Here is a 15819-nt window from a genome sequence, read left to right as displayed (position 1 = left end):
ATATATATATATATATATATATATATATATATATATATATATATATATATATACACACATATATGAAATACTTGACTTGGTGAATCTATGAATCTAGCGGTAACTATACTCCTCACCTCTTAACCATGAAGAAAAGAAACGGCAGATCAACTGGTTTAAAAAGGGAGTCTATTTAATGGCTAGAGTATATAAATGAGTTTTAAGATAGGACTTAAATGCTTCTACTGAGGTAGCATTTCTAGTTGTTACCGGGAGGGCATTCCAGAGTACTAGAGCCCGAAAAGAAAACGCTCCATAGCCCGCAGACTTTTTTTGGGCTCTGGGACTCACTTATAAGATGGAGTTCTTTGAAAGCAGATTAGTAGAACTACATCTTTTAAAACTATTAATTTATTTACAGATATGATTCTGTATTACACTATTGCTTCTTTTGGTAATATTACAGTTTGTTCTGTAAAAATGGAATCCCTTTTGTGCCTCACAATACGAAGGTCCTGAGTAGTCCTGGGTTTAATCCCAGGCTCGGGATCTTTCTGTGTGGAGTTTGCATGTTCTCCCCGTGAATGCGTGGGTTCCCTCTTGGTTCTCCGGCTTCCTCCCACTTCCAAAGACATGCACCTGGGGATAGGTTGATTGGCAACACAATAATGGTCCCTACTGTGTGAATGTGAGTGTGAATGTTGTATGTCTGTCTGTGTTGGTCCTGTGATGAGGTGGCGACTTGTCCAGGGTGTACGCCGCCCGATTGGTTTTACTACTTACGTATAAAATACTACACGGTCTAGCTCCATCCTATCTTGCCGATTGTATTGTACCATATGTCCCGGCAAGAAATCTGCGTTCAAAGAAAGGACTGCGGCTTATTAGTGATTCCCAGAGTCCAAAAAAAGTCTGCGGGCTATAGAGCGTTTTCCGTTCGGGCTCCAGTACCCTGGAATGCCCTCCCGGTAACAGTTCGAAATGCTACCTCAGTAGAAGCATTTAAGTCTCACCTTTTGTATACTCTAGCCTTTAAATAGAATCCCCTTTTACACCAGTTGATCTGCCGTTTCTTTTCTTTTTCTCCCCTGTCCCACTGGAGGGGGTCCGGTCCAGTGGCCATGGATGAGGTGCTGGCTGTCCTGAGTCGGGACCCAGGGTGGACCGCTCGCCTGTGTATCGGCTGGGACATCTCTGCGCTGCTGATCCGCCTCCGCTTGAGATGGTTTTCTGAGACTCTCTCTGCTGTGTTGGATCCACTTTGGACTGGACTCTCACGGTTGTGTTGGATCCATTATGGATTGAACTTTTACAGTATCATGTTAGACCCGCTCGACATCCATTGCTTTCAGTTCCCCTAGAGAGGGGGGGGGGATGTTTACCCACATATGCGGTCCTCTCCAAGGTTTCTCATAGTCATCATTGTCACCGACGTCCCACTGGGTGTGAGTTTTCCTTGCCCTTATGTGGGCTCTACCCAGGATGTCGTTGTGGTTTGTGCAGCCCTTAGTGATTTAGGGCTATATAAATAATCATTGATTGATTGATTGTAGCACAGAAAGGCTCCAGCGACCCCGAAATTGACAAGCGGTAGAAAAAGGATGGATGGTAACACACTGTTCTGTGATAAACTCTCCTTTGAGTTCCAGGAATGATACTTCACTGGTATTTTTCGAGCAGTTGAACTATTGGGGATGCGGCATTTTTGCATGGCACGAGTCATTGTTGATATCACACAGTATTGAATGAAGCAATTTAAAACCCTATTTGATCCATCCCGGTGTTAACCCATGTAGCCGTTCATTACGGCTGTAAGTCACATTTCCTGCTATCTACTTGCAGTATTGATTGGTCTCGCTAATTGGAACCGTGTGTTCTGGGTAATGCAACGTTGTCTTCCCTTGCAAAATAATTACAAAAAATTGCTTAGTTGAAAGTAATTTTGCGATTAATCTAATTCATCACAGGTTATTACTTGCCTGCCCAAGTTTTAAAGTAACTTAAATGCCTACTGAAATGAGATTTTCTTATTTAAACGGGGATAGCAGGTCCATTCTATGTGTCATACTTGAGCATTTCGCGATATTGCCATATTTCTGCTGAAAAGATTTAGTAGAGAACATCCACGATAAAGTTTGCAACTTTTGGTCGCTAATAAAAAAGCCTTGCCTGTACCGGAAGTAGCAGACGATGTGCACGTGACGTCACCGGTTGTGGAGCTCCTCACATCCTCACATTGTTTACAATCACGGCCACCAGCAGCAAGAGCGATTCGGACCGAGAAAGTGAAGATTCCCCCATTAATTTGAGTGAGGATGAAATATTTCTGGATGAGGAAAGTTAGAGTGAAGCACTAGAAGAAGAAAAAAAGGCGACCGCAGTGGGAGCGATTCAGATGTTATTAGACACATTTACTAGGATAATTCTGGAAAATCCCTTATCTGGTTATTGTGTTACTAGTGTTTTAGTGAGATTATATGGTACCTGAAAGTCGGAGGGATGTGGCCACGGTTGTGGTGACTGCCAGTGTCTCCGGTGGGAGGAGGTAACATAGTCCACAGCTGCAGGAAGACACGAGCTCCGCTCATGTCTATGGTAAGAGCCAACTTATTTCCACAATTTACCCACCCAAACCTGCCGGTTGACATGTGGTGGGGAACCATGTTCGCTTGACCGCTCTGTTCCATAGTAAAGCTTCATCTTCGGGAATGTAAACAAGGAAACACCGGCTGTTTTTGTGTGGCTAAAGGCAGCCGCAATAGACCACTTCCCACCTCCATCTTTCTTCTTTGACTTCTCCATTTTTAATTGAACAAATTGCAAAAGATTCAGCAACACAGAAGTCCAGAATACTGTGTAATTATGCGATGAAAGTAGTGGGTTTCAGTAGGCCTTTAAAAAGTAGACCTCAATATTTGGACACAAATGTATTCTTATTGTCAGAATGTCATTCAGGAACATGTTTTAAGCTACTTGAATGCGCTACTTTTATTTTTATCACAACTTGGTAACAGTTGTATTTAGAGATGTCAGATAATGGCTTTTTTTCCCGATATTGTCCAACTCTTAATTACCGATTTCGATATCAATTGATACAGGTATATGCAGTCGTGGAATTAACACATTATTATGCATAATGTTGTTGTGATGCCCCGTTTGATGCATTAAACAATGTAACTTTTCCATGAATTGATTAATGTGGACCCCAGTCTGATATTATCGAACATCTCTACCAAAGGTTTTAAAAATGGGAGCCATTACCTCCCTTCTTGAAACTCAGCATCAAGGGTTGGAATTGGGGGTTAAATCACTAAAAATGATTCTCGGGCGTGGCCACCGCTGCTGCTCACTGCTCCCCTCACCTCCCAGGGGATGAGTCAAATGCAGAGAACAATTTGACCACACCTGGTGTGTGTGTGACAATCATTGGCACTTTAACTTTAACGTTGCCACACCCATACACACCTGGTATGATTCCTTGCTCTAAAAAACAAAGCATACCATGGATTCGGTTGAAACTAGCTTTTTCAAACACGTAAAAAAAACAAGGGTTTTGACTTTTTTAAGATGGTATTAACTAAGGATGTCCGATAATATATTAAAAAAAATGTTAATATCGGAAATTATCGGTATCGGTTTCCGGGAGGAGCTCGAAGTAAAGCCGCTGCTACTCCATCTGGTCAGGATGCCACCCGAACGCCTCCCTAGGGAGGTGTTTCGGGCACATCCGGCCACAGGTAAGACCCAGGACACGTTGGGAAGGCTATGTCTCTCGACTGGCCTGGGAACGCCTCGGGATTCCCCGGGAAGAGCTGGACCAAGTGGCTGGGGAGAGGAGGGTCTGGGCTTCCCTGCTTAGGCTGCTGCCCCCGCGACCATACCTCGGATAAGCGGAAGAAGATGGATGCATGGATATATATATATATATATATATATATACATACTGTATGTATGTGTGGGGAAAATCACAAGACTACTTCGTCTCTACAGAACTGTTTCATGAGGGGTTCCCTCAATCATCAGGAGATTTTAATGGAAGCATTCACATACAATGGTTTATATAGGGCACAGAGTGGGTGGGTACAGGCAGGAGTAGGGGCGTGGTGATTGGCTCATGTGTTACCTAGGAGGTGTTTCCATGTTGAAATGATTTCACTGCGCTTGTTGAGGGATGACAGGTCTGGATGATATATAGTAAACAGTTTGTCTTTTAAGCATAGGTTTCATCTTTTATTACCACTGTTGTAAGGTGTGCTGGATGCAAGAATTTTGCCATGTTATTGAGTATTCAAAATTGCAAATTCTTGCAATATATATATATTTATATATATATATATATGAAATACTTGAATTTTAGTGAATTCTAGCTATAAATATACTCCTCCCCCCTTAACCCCGACCGAGCCCCAATCTCCCGAATTCGGAGGTCTCAAGGTAGACAAGTATGGGTTAGGGTTGGGTGAACATTTTGAAGCTCGGTTTGCCTCCGTCCAGGTGGAATATACCATTTAACATTTTTGAAAGAGGGTGTAGTTGTCTTAGACATTCTTATTTCGAAACAAGCAACTTTATTATTGAACTATCACAGCTACATTTATTTTTATGTTAACATTTCCGACGTCTTGCATTGTATATATTACACATTTCAATAACAGGAAAACAATTTCATCCATCCATCCATCCATCCATCATCTTCCGCTTATCCAAGGTCGGGTCGCGGGGGCAACAGCCTAAGCAGGGAAACCCAGACTTCCTTCTCCCCAGCCACTTCGTCTAGCTCTTCCCGGGGGATCCCGAGGCGTTCCCAGGCCAGCCGGGAGACATAGTCTTCCCAACGTGTCCTGGGTCTCCCCCGTGGCCTCCTACCGGTTAGACGTGCCCTAAACACCTCCCTAGGGAGGCGTTCGGGTGGCATCCTGACCAGATGCCCGAACCACCTCATCTGGCTCCTCTCGATGTGGAGGAGCAGCGGCTTTACTTTGAGTTCCTCCCGGATGGCAGAGCTTCTCACCCTATCTCTAAGGGAGAGACCCAAACTCATTTCGGCCGCTTGTACCCGTGATCTTATCCTTTCGGTCATGACCCAAAGCTCATGACCATAGGTGAGGATGGGAACGTAGATCGACCGGTAAATTGAGAGCTTTGCCTTCCGGCTCAGCTCCTTCTTCACCACAACGGATCGGTACAACGTCCGCATTACTGAAGACGCCGCACCGATCCGCCTGTCGATCTCACGATCCACTCTTCCCTCACTCGTGAACAAGACTCCTAGGTACTTGAACTCCTCCACTTGGGGCAGGGTCTCCTCCCCAACCCGTAGATGGCATTCCACCCTTTTCCGGGCGAGAACCACGGACTCGGACTTGGAGGCGCTGATTCTCATTCCGGTCGCCTCACACTCGGCTGCGAACCGATCCAGCGAGAGCTGAAGATCCCGGTCAGATGAAGCCATCAGGACCACATCATCTTCAAAAAGCAGAGACCTAATCCTGCGGTCACCAAACCGGAGCCCCTCAACGCCTTGACTGCGCCTAGAAATTCTGTCCAAACAATTTCAATCTTTACAAAAACCCAATGGAGTGCTTGGGGCCCCGTTACAGGTGTCTGCCCTGTATAATATGGTATTTACCATTTTGGGGGGATACTTTTAGAATTTAGAGCCACATCAGAAGAAATAAACGATTCTCCAGCAAATGGGACAGCGTGGGATCATCTGTTTACCGACTGGGCGCAGACAACATTTTATAAGCCCTAACATTAGCATTCATTGTCCTGTGCTCTCGCATTTTAGCCTGCCATCTGTGCACTCTTTTGCTGAAAGCTGGATTTAGCAATGCAGAGCACTACACTGCAGGACAGGTGGCTGCTATGATGAGCCATAACTGACAATTATGAGGGGGAATCCTCAGGGTGCACTTTGGCGCCCTCTGTCATTCTCCCTTGTAAGTGCTCTCACGGCGCCCGTGCTCGATGGATGTTGCCGACGTCCTCGTCGTGGAAAAGCCGATACCGGTGTTGAATTTCTGGTTAATTGTCACTGGATGCGAAGAGTATATTAAAGTTCCACTTTGCCAAAATGGGATAACCCAGGCCCCGTGTGACTAAGAATCATGGTGATGAATCCTTCCGACAGAAATATCGCCGGCTCTGAAATATTAGGAACGATGCAGAATTTGACTCGTGTGACAATTGGGTTCCTTATATCAGCGGTTCTTAAACTTCTCACTTTAGAGAAGTGATTCCTAGAGCTCAAAAAAAGTCTGCGGGCTATAGAGCGTTTTCCGTTCGGGCTCCAGTACTCTGGAATGCCCTCCCGGTAACAGTTCGAGATGCTACCTCAGTAGAAGCATTTAAGTCTCATCTTAAAACTCATTTGTATACTCTAGCCTTTAAATAGACCTCCTTTTTAGACCAGTTGATCTGCCGCTTCTTTTCTTTCTCCTATGTCCCCCCCTCCCTTGTGGAGGGGGTCCGGTCCGATGACCATGGATGAAGTACTGACTGTCCAGAGTCGAGACCCAGGATGGACCGCTCGTCGGGACCCAGGATGGACCGCTCGCCTGTATCGGTTGGGGACATCTCTACGCTGCTGATCCGCTTCAGATGGTTTCCTGTGGACGGGACTCTCGCTGCTGTCTTGGAGCCACTATGGATTGAACTTTCACAGTATCATGTTGGACCCGCTCGACATCCATTGCTTTCGGTCCCCTAGAGGGGGGGGGTTGCCCACATCTGAGGTCCTCTCCAAGGTTTCTCATAGTCAGCATTGTCGCTGGCGTCCCACTGAATGTGAATTCTCCCTGCCCACTGGGTGTGAGTTTTCCTTGCCCTTTTGTGGGTTCTTCCGAGGATGTTGTAGTCGTAATGATTTGTGCAGTCCTTTGAGACATTTGTGATTTGGGGCTATATAAATAAACATTGATTGATTGATTGATTGATAGAAAACACTTGGCTCTCCAAGTACCACCGTACTGACCAACATTAAAATACAGTAGCGTAGTAGGCCTAAACATTCATTAAAAACCATGCATGTTTAATTTAAGTGTATTTAATATTTGGGACAATCAAAACCCTTAATCACAAATGTCTCAAAGGGCTGCACAAGCCACGACGACATCCTCGGTTTAGATCCCACATCAGAGCATGAAAAAAACTCAACCCAATGGGGACAACGAGAAACTTTGAACGAGTATGACGATCCGCCTGTGCCCCACACGATCCCTGACAGAATCGGGTCAGGGTCCAGTGGCATGGAGTCCAAGACGACTGGGGAGCCTTTTCTGCTGCAGCCTTCCTCCGCCATCACAACCGTTGCGGTAGTTCTTAAATCTACCGTCTTCCGCCTACTGTTGAGGTCTTCACCGTATACCTGGCTAGGGGGAAGTCAGGTACTAGGCCTTTGCCAAGGGCCACCTGGGGTAAGAGTAGTAAAGGGGTTAACCTCCCTAGTGCCCCCAAGACCTCATAGATCAGGGGTGTCAAACTCAAATACAGAGCGGGCCAACATTTAAAACTGAACAAAGCCGTGGGCCGAGGTTGAACAAACTAACCCTTTAATAGGGACCCAAACAAGTTTTGCATTGAATATTTACCAAGCAAGGCTTATATAACTTTATAGTGACATGCAAAATCCAGTTTCAAGTAATAATAATTAAAAAATATCAATGGCATATCAAATAAAATAAAAACACTAATGCCTTTTTTCGGCGGTGGGTTTGAGTTGGGGCGGGGTTTGGTGGTAGCGGGGGTGTGTATTTTAGCATCCCGGAAGAGTTAGGGATGCAAGGGGCTCTGGGTAGTTGTCCGGTTGTGTTTATGTTGTGTTACGGTGCGTATGTTCTCCCAAAATGTGTTTGTCATTCTTGTTTGCTGTGGGTTCACGGTGTGGCGCTTATTTGTAACAGTGTTAACCTTGTTTATATGGCCACCCTCAGTGTGACCTGTATGGCTGTTGACCAAGTATGCATTGCATACACTTGTGTGTGTGTATGAGCCGCATATATTATGTGAGTAGGCCGGCACACTGTTTGTATGGAAGAAAAGCGGACGTGGCGACGTAGAGAACGCCAAAAGCAGTACTTTTACGGCCCACCCCCAATATTATTGTCCGGGTGGAAATCGGGAGAAATTTGGGAGGGGCAATGAACTTCGGGAGTCTCCCGGGAAAATTGGGTGGGTTGACGAGTATGCGTGGCGCAGTGGGAGAGTGGCCGAGCGCAACCCGAGGGTCACTGGTTCAAATCCCACCTAGAACCAACCTCATCACGTCCGTTGTGTCCTGAGCAAGACACTTCACCCTTGCTCCTGATGGGTGCTGGTTGGCGCCTTGCATGGCAGCTCCCTCCATCAGTGTGTGAATGTGTGTGTGAATGGGTAAATGTGGAAGTAGTGTCAAAGCGCTTTGAGTACCTTGAAGGTAGAAAAGCGCTATACAAGTACAACCCATATTAGCGGTGAATGTGGTGTTACAGCGGCGGGCCAACTCTAATGTTAATTTGATATTGCCTCAAGGGCCAAATTAAATTACACGGCGGGCCAAATTTGAGTATGACACCCACGTCATAGATGACTGTTGCGTTAGGACCAGATGTTCCTCTGAGGGAATTTAAGTTGCTGGTCAATCCCAAGTTCTTTTGATGACACATAAGCTGCTTTCAAATGATAACCCAAAACAGAATAAGTATTTTGCAATTTATTCCAAAGCTTTGGAGAGACCAACCTAAAAACAACACATTCAAATCGCGTCGCTTAGTTGATCTGAAAACCCTACGGAAGCGCTCTCTTCTTCAATATCTCCCCCGCCCACACCCACCGGAACGAATACACATATCTGTTGTTCTGCTAAGCCTGAGACAGAAAGAGATAAGAAGGGAGTATGGCTACTCCTTACATTCCTAAAGCTCTAAGGTTAACACACAGTTTACTAGCGGACAAACAGAGAGAGAACAAATGGAAAAACACTAGCTGTTTTCAAATATGACTATGAATATAAAAAGTATCTCTTGCAGATATAAATATATATATCTCCGTCTGGAGCCACCAGAGATGGAGGTAACCTTAACGTCATGCCTTTGACATGTAACATTACACACAGTTTGAACAGTACCACTGTCTTTGAATACAGGAAAATAAAACACTGTACTTAAATAATGAATCAAATCTTTGGCATACCACTAGATGGAGCCCACGTACTACTAGTGGTACAAGTACCATAGTTTGAGAATCACTGCCTTATTTTCAACATGAAGTAAACACATCTCCAATTACTAATGAGTTTGAAGCAAGTCGGGTTTTTGCAGTTTGTCCCCCTAACGAGCCAAGCTAATACCGTGCAGTGGTAACATGTAACCTCATCAACTTGATGCATCTCTTGCAGTTCTTCCTCAGTCAGTTCCAGGGGCTCGCTGGCCCATCTCTACTCTGCTGGATTCCCTGATATTGTGGACTCCAGGGGCCAGGTGGCTGAAGTCTTGGACCCCACAGAGCCGGTGCCCTTTGATCCGCACCGTGAAGAGATGGACCCTTTGCAGGAGAACCTTCTGGTGTTCCAGTTTCTTGCCTTTACAAGGTAAAGTACACGTTACAGATTGATGTTGTTAGGATTCTTTCCCTCTTAGTCCTTCCAGATTCTTTAGTCCTAAGACTGTTTAAAAAAAGTGACTAGAATTTAAGTTTTAACAATTGATTCTACAAAATAGATGTAAGCACAAACAACAAAACAGGCCTGGAAAGAGAGATCTCGCAAGCTATCAATGGTTGAAGCAGTCTCTCGAATGCAGACCTGGGCAGATTAAGGCCCGGGGGCAACATGCAATTTGGCCCGCCGGACATTCCCAAATAATTGTTTTAGATCTTTAAGATGGAAAGTGTAGCTGCCATTATGACGTGCAGTGAAGTTTTCTAAAGACCGTAAGTCTTCAACTATACAAAGTATTCCAATGGTTGGGATCTGCACTTTTGCATGATATACCAGTTACTATGGTAATCTAATTCAATCAATCAATCAATGTTTATTTATATAGCCCCAAATCACAAATGTCTCAAAGGACTGCACAAATCATTACGACTACAACATCCTCGGAAGAACCCACAAAAGGGCAAGGAAAACTCACACCCAGGGGGCAGGGAGAATTCACATTCAGTGGGACGCCAGTGACAATGCTGACTATGAGAAACCTTGGAGAGGACCGCAGAAGTGGGCAACCCCCCCCCTCTAGGGGACCGAAAGCAATGGATGTCGAGCGGGTCTAACATGATACTGTGAAAGTTCAATCCATAGTGGCTCCAAGACAGCAGTGAGAGTCCCGTCCACAGGAAACCATCTCAAGCGGATCAGCAGCGTAGAGATTTAGTTACTATGGTAATCTAATTAGTTACTATGGTCATCTAAATCACAGCAGCTCAGACGAAGCACCAAGCAGTGTGGGCGGGAAGCGTTTCCACAGACGAGGAAGGAGATTTTCACAACAAAGTTCTAATGCTTAGTGATATATAAAATAGAATAGAAAGTACTTTATTGATCCCTGGGTGGAATTCAGAAAATATCAGATGTATCAGACTGGAGGTGGGTTTATTTTGTACACTTCGCGTTCATATTTCACTGTTTGTTGCATTTTTGTGGCTTTTCACTTGATTGTAAAATGTGTCGATCGAAAGGAGGTGTGACATTCATATTTTGTCAATATTCGGTGTTTTATCGATCATAGAACATTTTTAAAATTCAGTCATAACGTTTTTAGCATTCAATCAGACATTATTGTGAGGTTTTGCATTAGTGTTCCTAAAAATAGATATTCCGGCCCCCAGACATATTTTTTTCCTCTAAATGTGGCCCCCGAGTCAAAATTATGTATCCAATCCAATCCAATCCAATCCACTTTATTTATATAGCACATTTAAACAACAATAACGTTTCCAAAGTGCTGCACAGCCATGTTAAAAACAATATTATGCTCCACCAATGACTGAATAAAACAAAAAATGAATAAAAATAAAAACAATATAAAAACAAATATGATTAAAAACTATTTTAAAGGGTAAAATCAATTAAAACAGTAAAATAGAAATCAAAGTGTATAAAAAACACAGAGGACAACAGAGGACAGAGGACCACACAACTCACGTAGTGTTAAAAGCCAAAGAATAGAAGTGGGTCTTAAGACGAGACTTAAAACACTCCACTGTGGAAGCAGTTTGAACATGGAGGGGCAGAGTGTTCCAGAGCCCTGTCTCCCCTGGTCTTAAGTCTGGTCTTTGGCACCACGAGCTGGAGCTGGCTCTCGGACCTCAGAGCGCGCGCAGGGATGTAAATTTGGATGAGGTCCGAGATATATTGAGGTGCCAGTCCATGTAAAGATTTAAAAACAAACAGCAATGTTTTAAAATCAATTCTAAAATGAACAGGGAGCCAGTGCAAACTCTGAAGAATTGGGGTTATATGCTGGCGTTTCCTGGCCCCTGTTAAAAGTCCTGCTGCCGCGTTCTGGACTAACTGCAACCGGGAGAGAGCTTTTTGGCTAATGCCAGCATAAAGTGCATTGCCGTAGTCCAGGCCACTTGAAATAAAAGCATGCACGACTTGTTCAAAAAGGTTCAAAGATAAAAACGGTTTAACCTTTACTAAAAGACGAAGGTGATAAAAACACGATTTTAAAACGCCATTGACTTGTTTGTCTAGTTTAAAATCGCTGTCTATAGTGACGCCAAGGCTGGTGTCCCCTCACCTTTTCCTTGACTGAGGTTGCCAGATATGTAGTCGAATTCAGCTCGATCGACTGGGCTACTTCAAGGAACTTCAAACTTCCACTGCCTCTTACCAGGGTTTGAGGTTCTGGGACCATAATAGCTGAGTAGACAAGCGTTTTGTCAATAACAAATCACTAAACAACACATTTTACACAGAAATTAAGCTATTTTCAGGAAGACGTACGCCATGCCTGCGTACAATATCACAACACATGGCAATCATATGGTTATTGTCAGTACTGTCAGAAAACACGGACTAAAACAAACTACAACCGACTCTGACAGTGGTTATACTGGTGAAAATAAGTGGAGCATGCTTAGCAGCTCAATGTACGCCCAAAACTAAAGAAGAGACATTTCACCGAGGACCAGGTGAGTCGCCCTCTGGCCTGTTCTAAAAATAGCTCAAATAGCAGCACTTACCAGTGAACTGCCTCTATTTTTTTTATTTTTTTTAATTTACTAGCAAGTTGGTCTCGCTTTGCTCGACATTTTTAATTCTAAGAGAGACAAAAATCAAATACAATGTGAAATTCTAAGAAAATATTTTAAATGCTTGGTCTAAAGCTTAGTGATGTATAAAATAGAATAGAAAGTACTTTATTGATCCCTGGGGGGAATTCAGCAAATATCAGATGTAATCGATTGGAGGTGGGTTTATTTTGTACCCTTCGCGTTCATATTTCACTGTTTGTTGCATTTTTGTTGCGTTTCACTTGATTGTAAAATGTGTCGATCGAAAGGAGGTGTGACATTCATATTTTGTCAATATTCTGTGTTTTATCATTCATAGAAAAATGTAAAAATTTAATTTTGTTTTTTTAAGGCGGTTTGTCATAACGTTTTTAGCATTCAATCAGACATTATTGTGAGGTTTTGTATTAGTGTTCTTAAAAATAGGCCCCCCGAGTCAAAATTATGTAGTCCCCTCACCTTTTCCTTGACTGAGGTTGCCAGATATGTAGTCGAATTCAGCTCGATCGACTGGGCTACTTCAAGGAACTTCAAACTTCCACTGCCTCTTACCAGGGTTTGAGGTTCTGGGACCATAATAGCTGAATAGACAAGCGTTTTGTCAATAACAAATCACTAAACAACACATTTTACACAGAAATTAAGCTATTTTCAGGAAGAAGTACGCCATGCCTGCGTACAATATCACAACACATGGCAATCATATGGTTATTGTCAGTACTGTCAGAAAACACGGACTAAAACAAACTACAACCGACTCTGACAGTGGTTATACTGGTGAAAATAAGTGGAGCATGCTTAGCAGCTCAATGTACGCCCAAAACTAAAGAAGAGACATTTCACCGAGGACCAGATGAGTCGCCCTCTGGCCTGTTCTAAAAATAGCTCAAATAGCAGCACTTACCAGTGAACTGCCTCTATTTTTTTTATTTACTAGCAAGTTGGTCTCGCTTTGCTCGACATTTTTAATTCTAAGAGAAACAAAAATCAAATACAATGTGAAATTCTAAGAAAATATTTTAAATGCTTGGTCTAAAGCTTAGTGATATATAAAATAGAATAGAAAGTACTTTATTGATCCCTGGGGGGAATTCAGCAAATATCAGATATATCAGATTGGAGGTGGGTTTATTTTGTACCCTTCGCGTTCATATTTCACTGTTTGTTCCATTTTTGTTGCGTTTCACTTGATTGTAAAATGTGTCGATCGAAAGGAGGTGTGACATTCATATTTTGTCAATATTCTGTGTTTTATCATTCATAGAAAAATGTAAACATTTAATTTTGTTTTTTTAAGGCGGTTTGTCATAACGTTTTTAGCATTCAATCAGACATTATTGTGAGGTTTTGTATTAGTGTTCCTAAAAATAAGCCGCCCGAGTCAAAATTATGTTGTCCCTTCACCTTTTCCTTGACTGAGGTTGCCAGATATGTAGTCGAATTCAGCTCGATCGACTGGGCTACTTCAAGGAACTTCAAACTTCCACTGCCTCTTACCTGGGTTTGAGGTTCTGGGACCAAAATAGCTGAATAGACAAGCGTTTTGTCAATAACAAATCTCTAACCAACACATTTTACACAGAAATTAAGCTATTTTCAGGAAGACGTACGCCATGCCTGCGTACAATATCACAACACATGGCAATCATATGGTTATTGTCAGTACTGTCAGAAAACACGGACTAAAACAAACTACAACCGACTCTGACAGTGGTTATACTGGTGAAAATAAGTGGAGCATGTTTAGCAGCTCAATGTACGCCCAAAACTAAAGAAGAGACATTTCACCGAGGACCAGATGAGTCGCCCTCTGGCCTGTTCTAAAAATAGCTCAAATAGCAGCACTTACCAGTGAACTGCCTCTATTTTTTTTATTTTATTTATTTACTAGCAAGTTGGTCTCGCTTTGCTCGACATTTTTAATTCTAAGAGAGACAAAAATCAAATACAATGTGAAATTCTAAGAAAATATTTTAAATGCTTGGTCTAAAGCTTAGTGATGTATAAAATAGAATAGAAAGTACTTTATTGATACCTGGGGGGAATTCAGCAAATATCAGATGTATCAGATTGGAGGTGGGTTTATTTTGTACCCTTTGCGTTCATATTTCACTGTTTGTTGCATTTTTGTTGCTTTTCACTTGATTGTAAAATGTGTCGATCGAAAGGAGGTGTGACATTCATATTTTGTCAATATTCGGTGTTTTATCATTCATAGAAAAATGTAAAAATGTAATTTTGTTTTTTTAAGGCGGTTTGTCATAACGTTTTTAGCATTCAATCAGACATTATTGTGAGGTTTTGTATTAGTGTTCCTAAAAATAGGCCCCCCGAGTCAAAATTATGTTGTCCCTTCACCTTTTCCTTGACTGAGGTTGCCAGATATGTAGTCGAATTCAGCTCGATCGACTGGGCTACTTCAAGGAACTTCAAACTTCCTCTGCCTCTTACCTGGGTTTGAGGTTCTGGGACCATAATAGCTGAGTAGACAAGCGTTTTGTCAATAACAAATCACTAAACAACACATTTTACACAGAAATTAAGCTATTTTCAGGAAGACGTACACCATGCCTGCGTACAATATCACAACACATGGCAATCATATGGTTATTGTCAGTACTGTCAGAAAACACGGACTAAAACAAACTACAACCGACTCTGACAGTGGTTATACTGGTGAAAATAAGTGGAGCATGCTTAGCAGCTCAATGTACGCCCAAAACTAAAGAAGAGACATTTCACCGAGGACCAGATGAGTCGCCCTCTGGCCTGTTCTAAAAATAGCTCAAATAGCAGCACTTACCAGTGAACTGCCTCTATTTTTTTAATTTTTTTTATTTACTAGCAAGTTGGTCTCGCTTTGCTCGACATTTTTAATTCTAAGAGAGACAAAAATCAAATACAATGTGAAATTCTAAGAAAATATTTTAAATGCTTGGTCTAAAGCTTAGTGATGTATAAAATAGAATAGAAAGTACTTTATTGATCCCTGGGGGGAATTCAGCAAATATCAGATGTATCAGATTGGAGGTGGGTTTATTTTGTACCCTTCGCGTTCATATTTCACTGTTTGTTCCATTTTTGTTGCGTTTCACTTGATTGTAAAATGTGTCGATCGAAAGGAGGTGTGACATTCATATTTTGTCAATATTCTGTGTTTTATCATTCATAGAAAAATGTAAAAATTTTATTTTTTGTAAGGCGATCCGTCACAACGTTTTTAGCATTCAATCAGACATTATTGTGAGATTTTGTATTAGTGTTCCTAAAAATAGATAAACTGGTACCCAGACACATTTTTTTCTATAAATGTGGCCCCCGAGTCAAAATAATTGCCCAGGCCTGATCTAATGGCTGCCTGTCTGCCCAGGTTGCCACGCCTCAGCATGAATTGAAACTAAAACTTTAACTCAAACTTAAAGGAGCCGTATGTAATAACCTGAACAGAAATGGTACTACAATCACAGTCAAAATTATGTACTACCCTCACCCTTTCCCTGACTGAGGTTGCCAGATATGTAGTCGAATTCAGCTCGATCGACTGGGCTACTTCAAGGAACTTCAAACTTCCTCTGCCTCTTACCTGGGTTTGAGGTTCTGGGACCATAATAGCTGAACAGA

General features: G+C 42.6%; 1 protein-coding gene across 2 annotated transcripts in view; it reads left to right on the top strand.

The window, feature by feature from the left end:
• Nucleotides 1-15819, top strand: part of nphp4 (nephronophthisis 4) — a 520514-nt gene that overhangs the window by 282312 nt on the left and 222383 nt on the right. For both annotated transcript variants that reach the window (XM_061904800.1, XM_061904799.1), the window contains one exon: nt 9356-9547. In XM_061904800.1, coding sequence (XP_061760784.1) covers nt 9356-9547 — 192 coding nt within the window. The remainder of the gene's footprint in view (nt 1-9355; nt 9548-15819) is intronic.

Source organism: Nerophis ophidion, linkage group LG06, assembly GCF_033978795.1.
Source record: "Nerophis ophidion isolate RoL-2023_Sa linkage group LG06, RoL_Noph_v1.0, whole genome shotgun sequence".
Taxonomy (NCBI): domain Eukaryota; kingdom Metazoa; phylum Chordata; class Actinopteri; order Syngnathiformes; family Syngnathidae; genus Nerophis; species Nerophis ophidion.
Note: the sequence above shows the minus strand (reverse complement) of the source record. Positions and strands in the feature narration are given on the sequence as shown.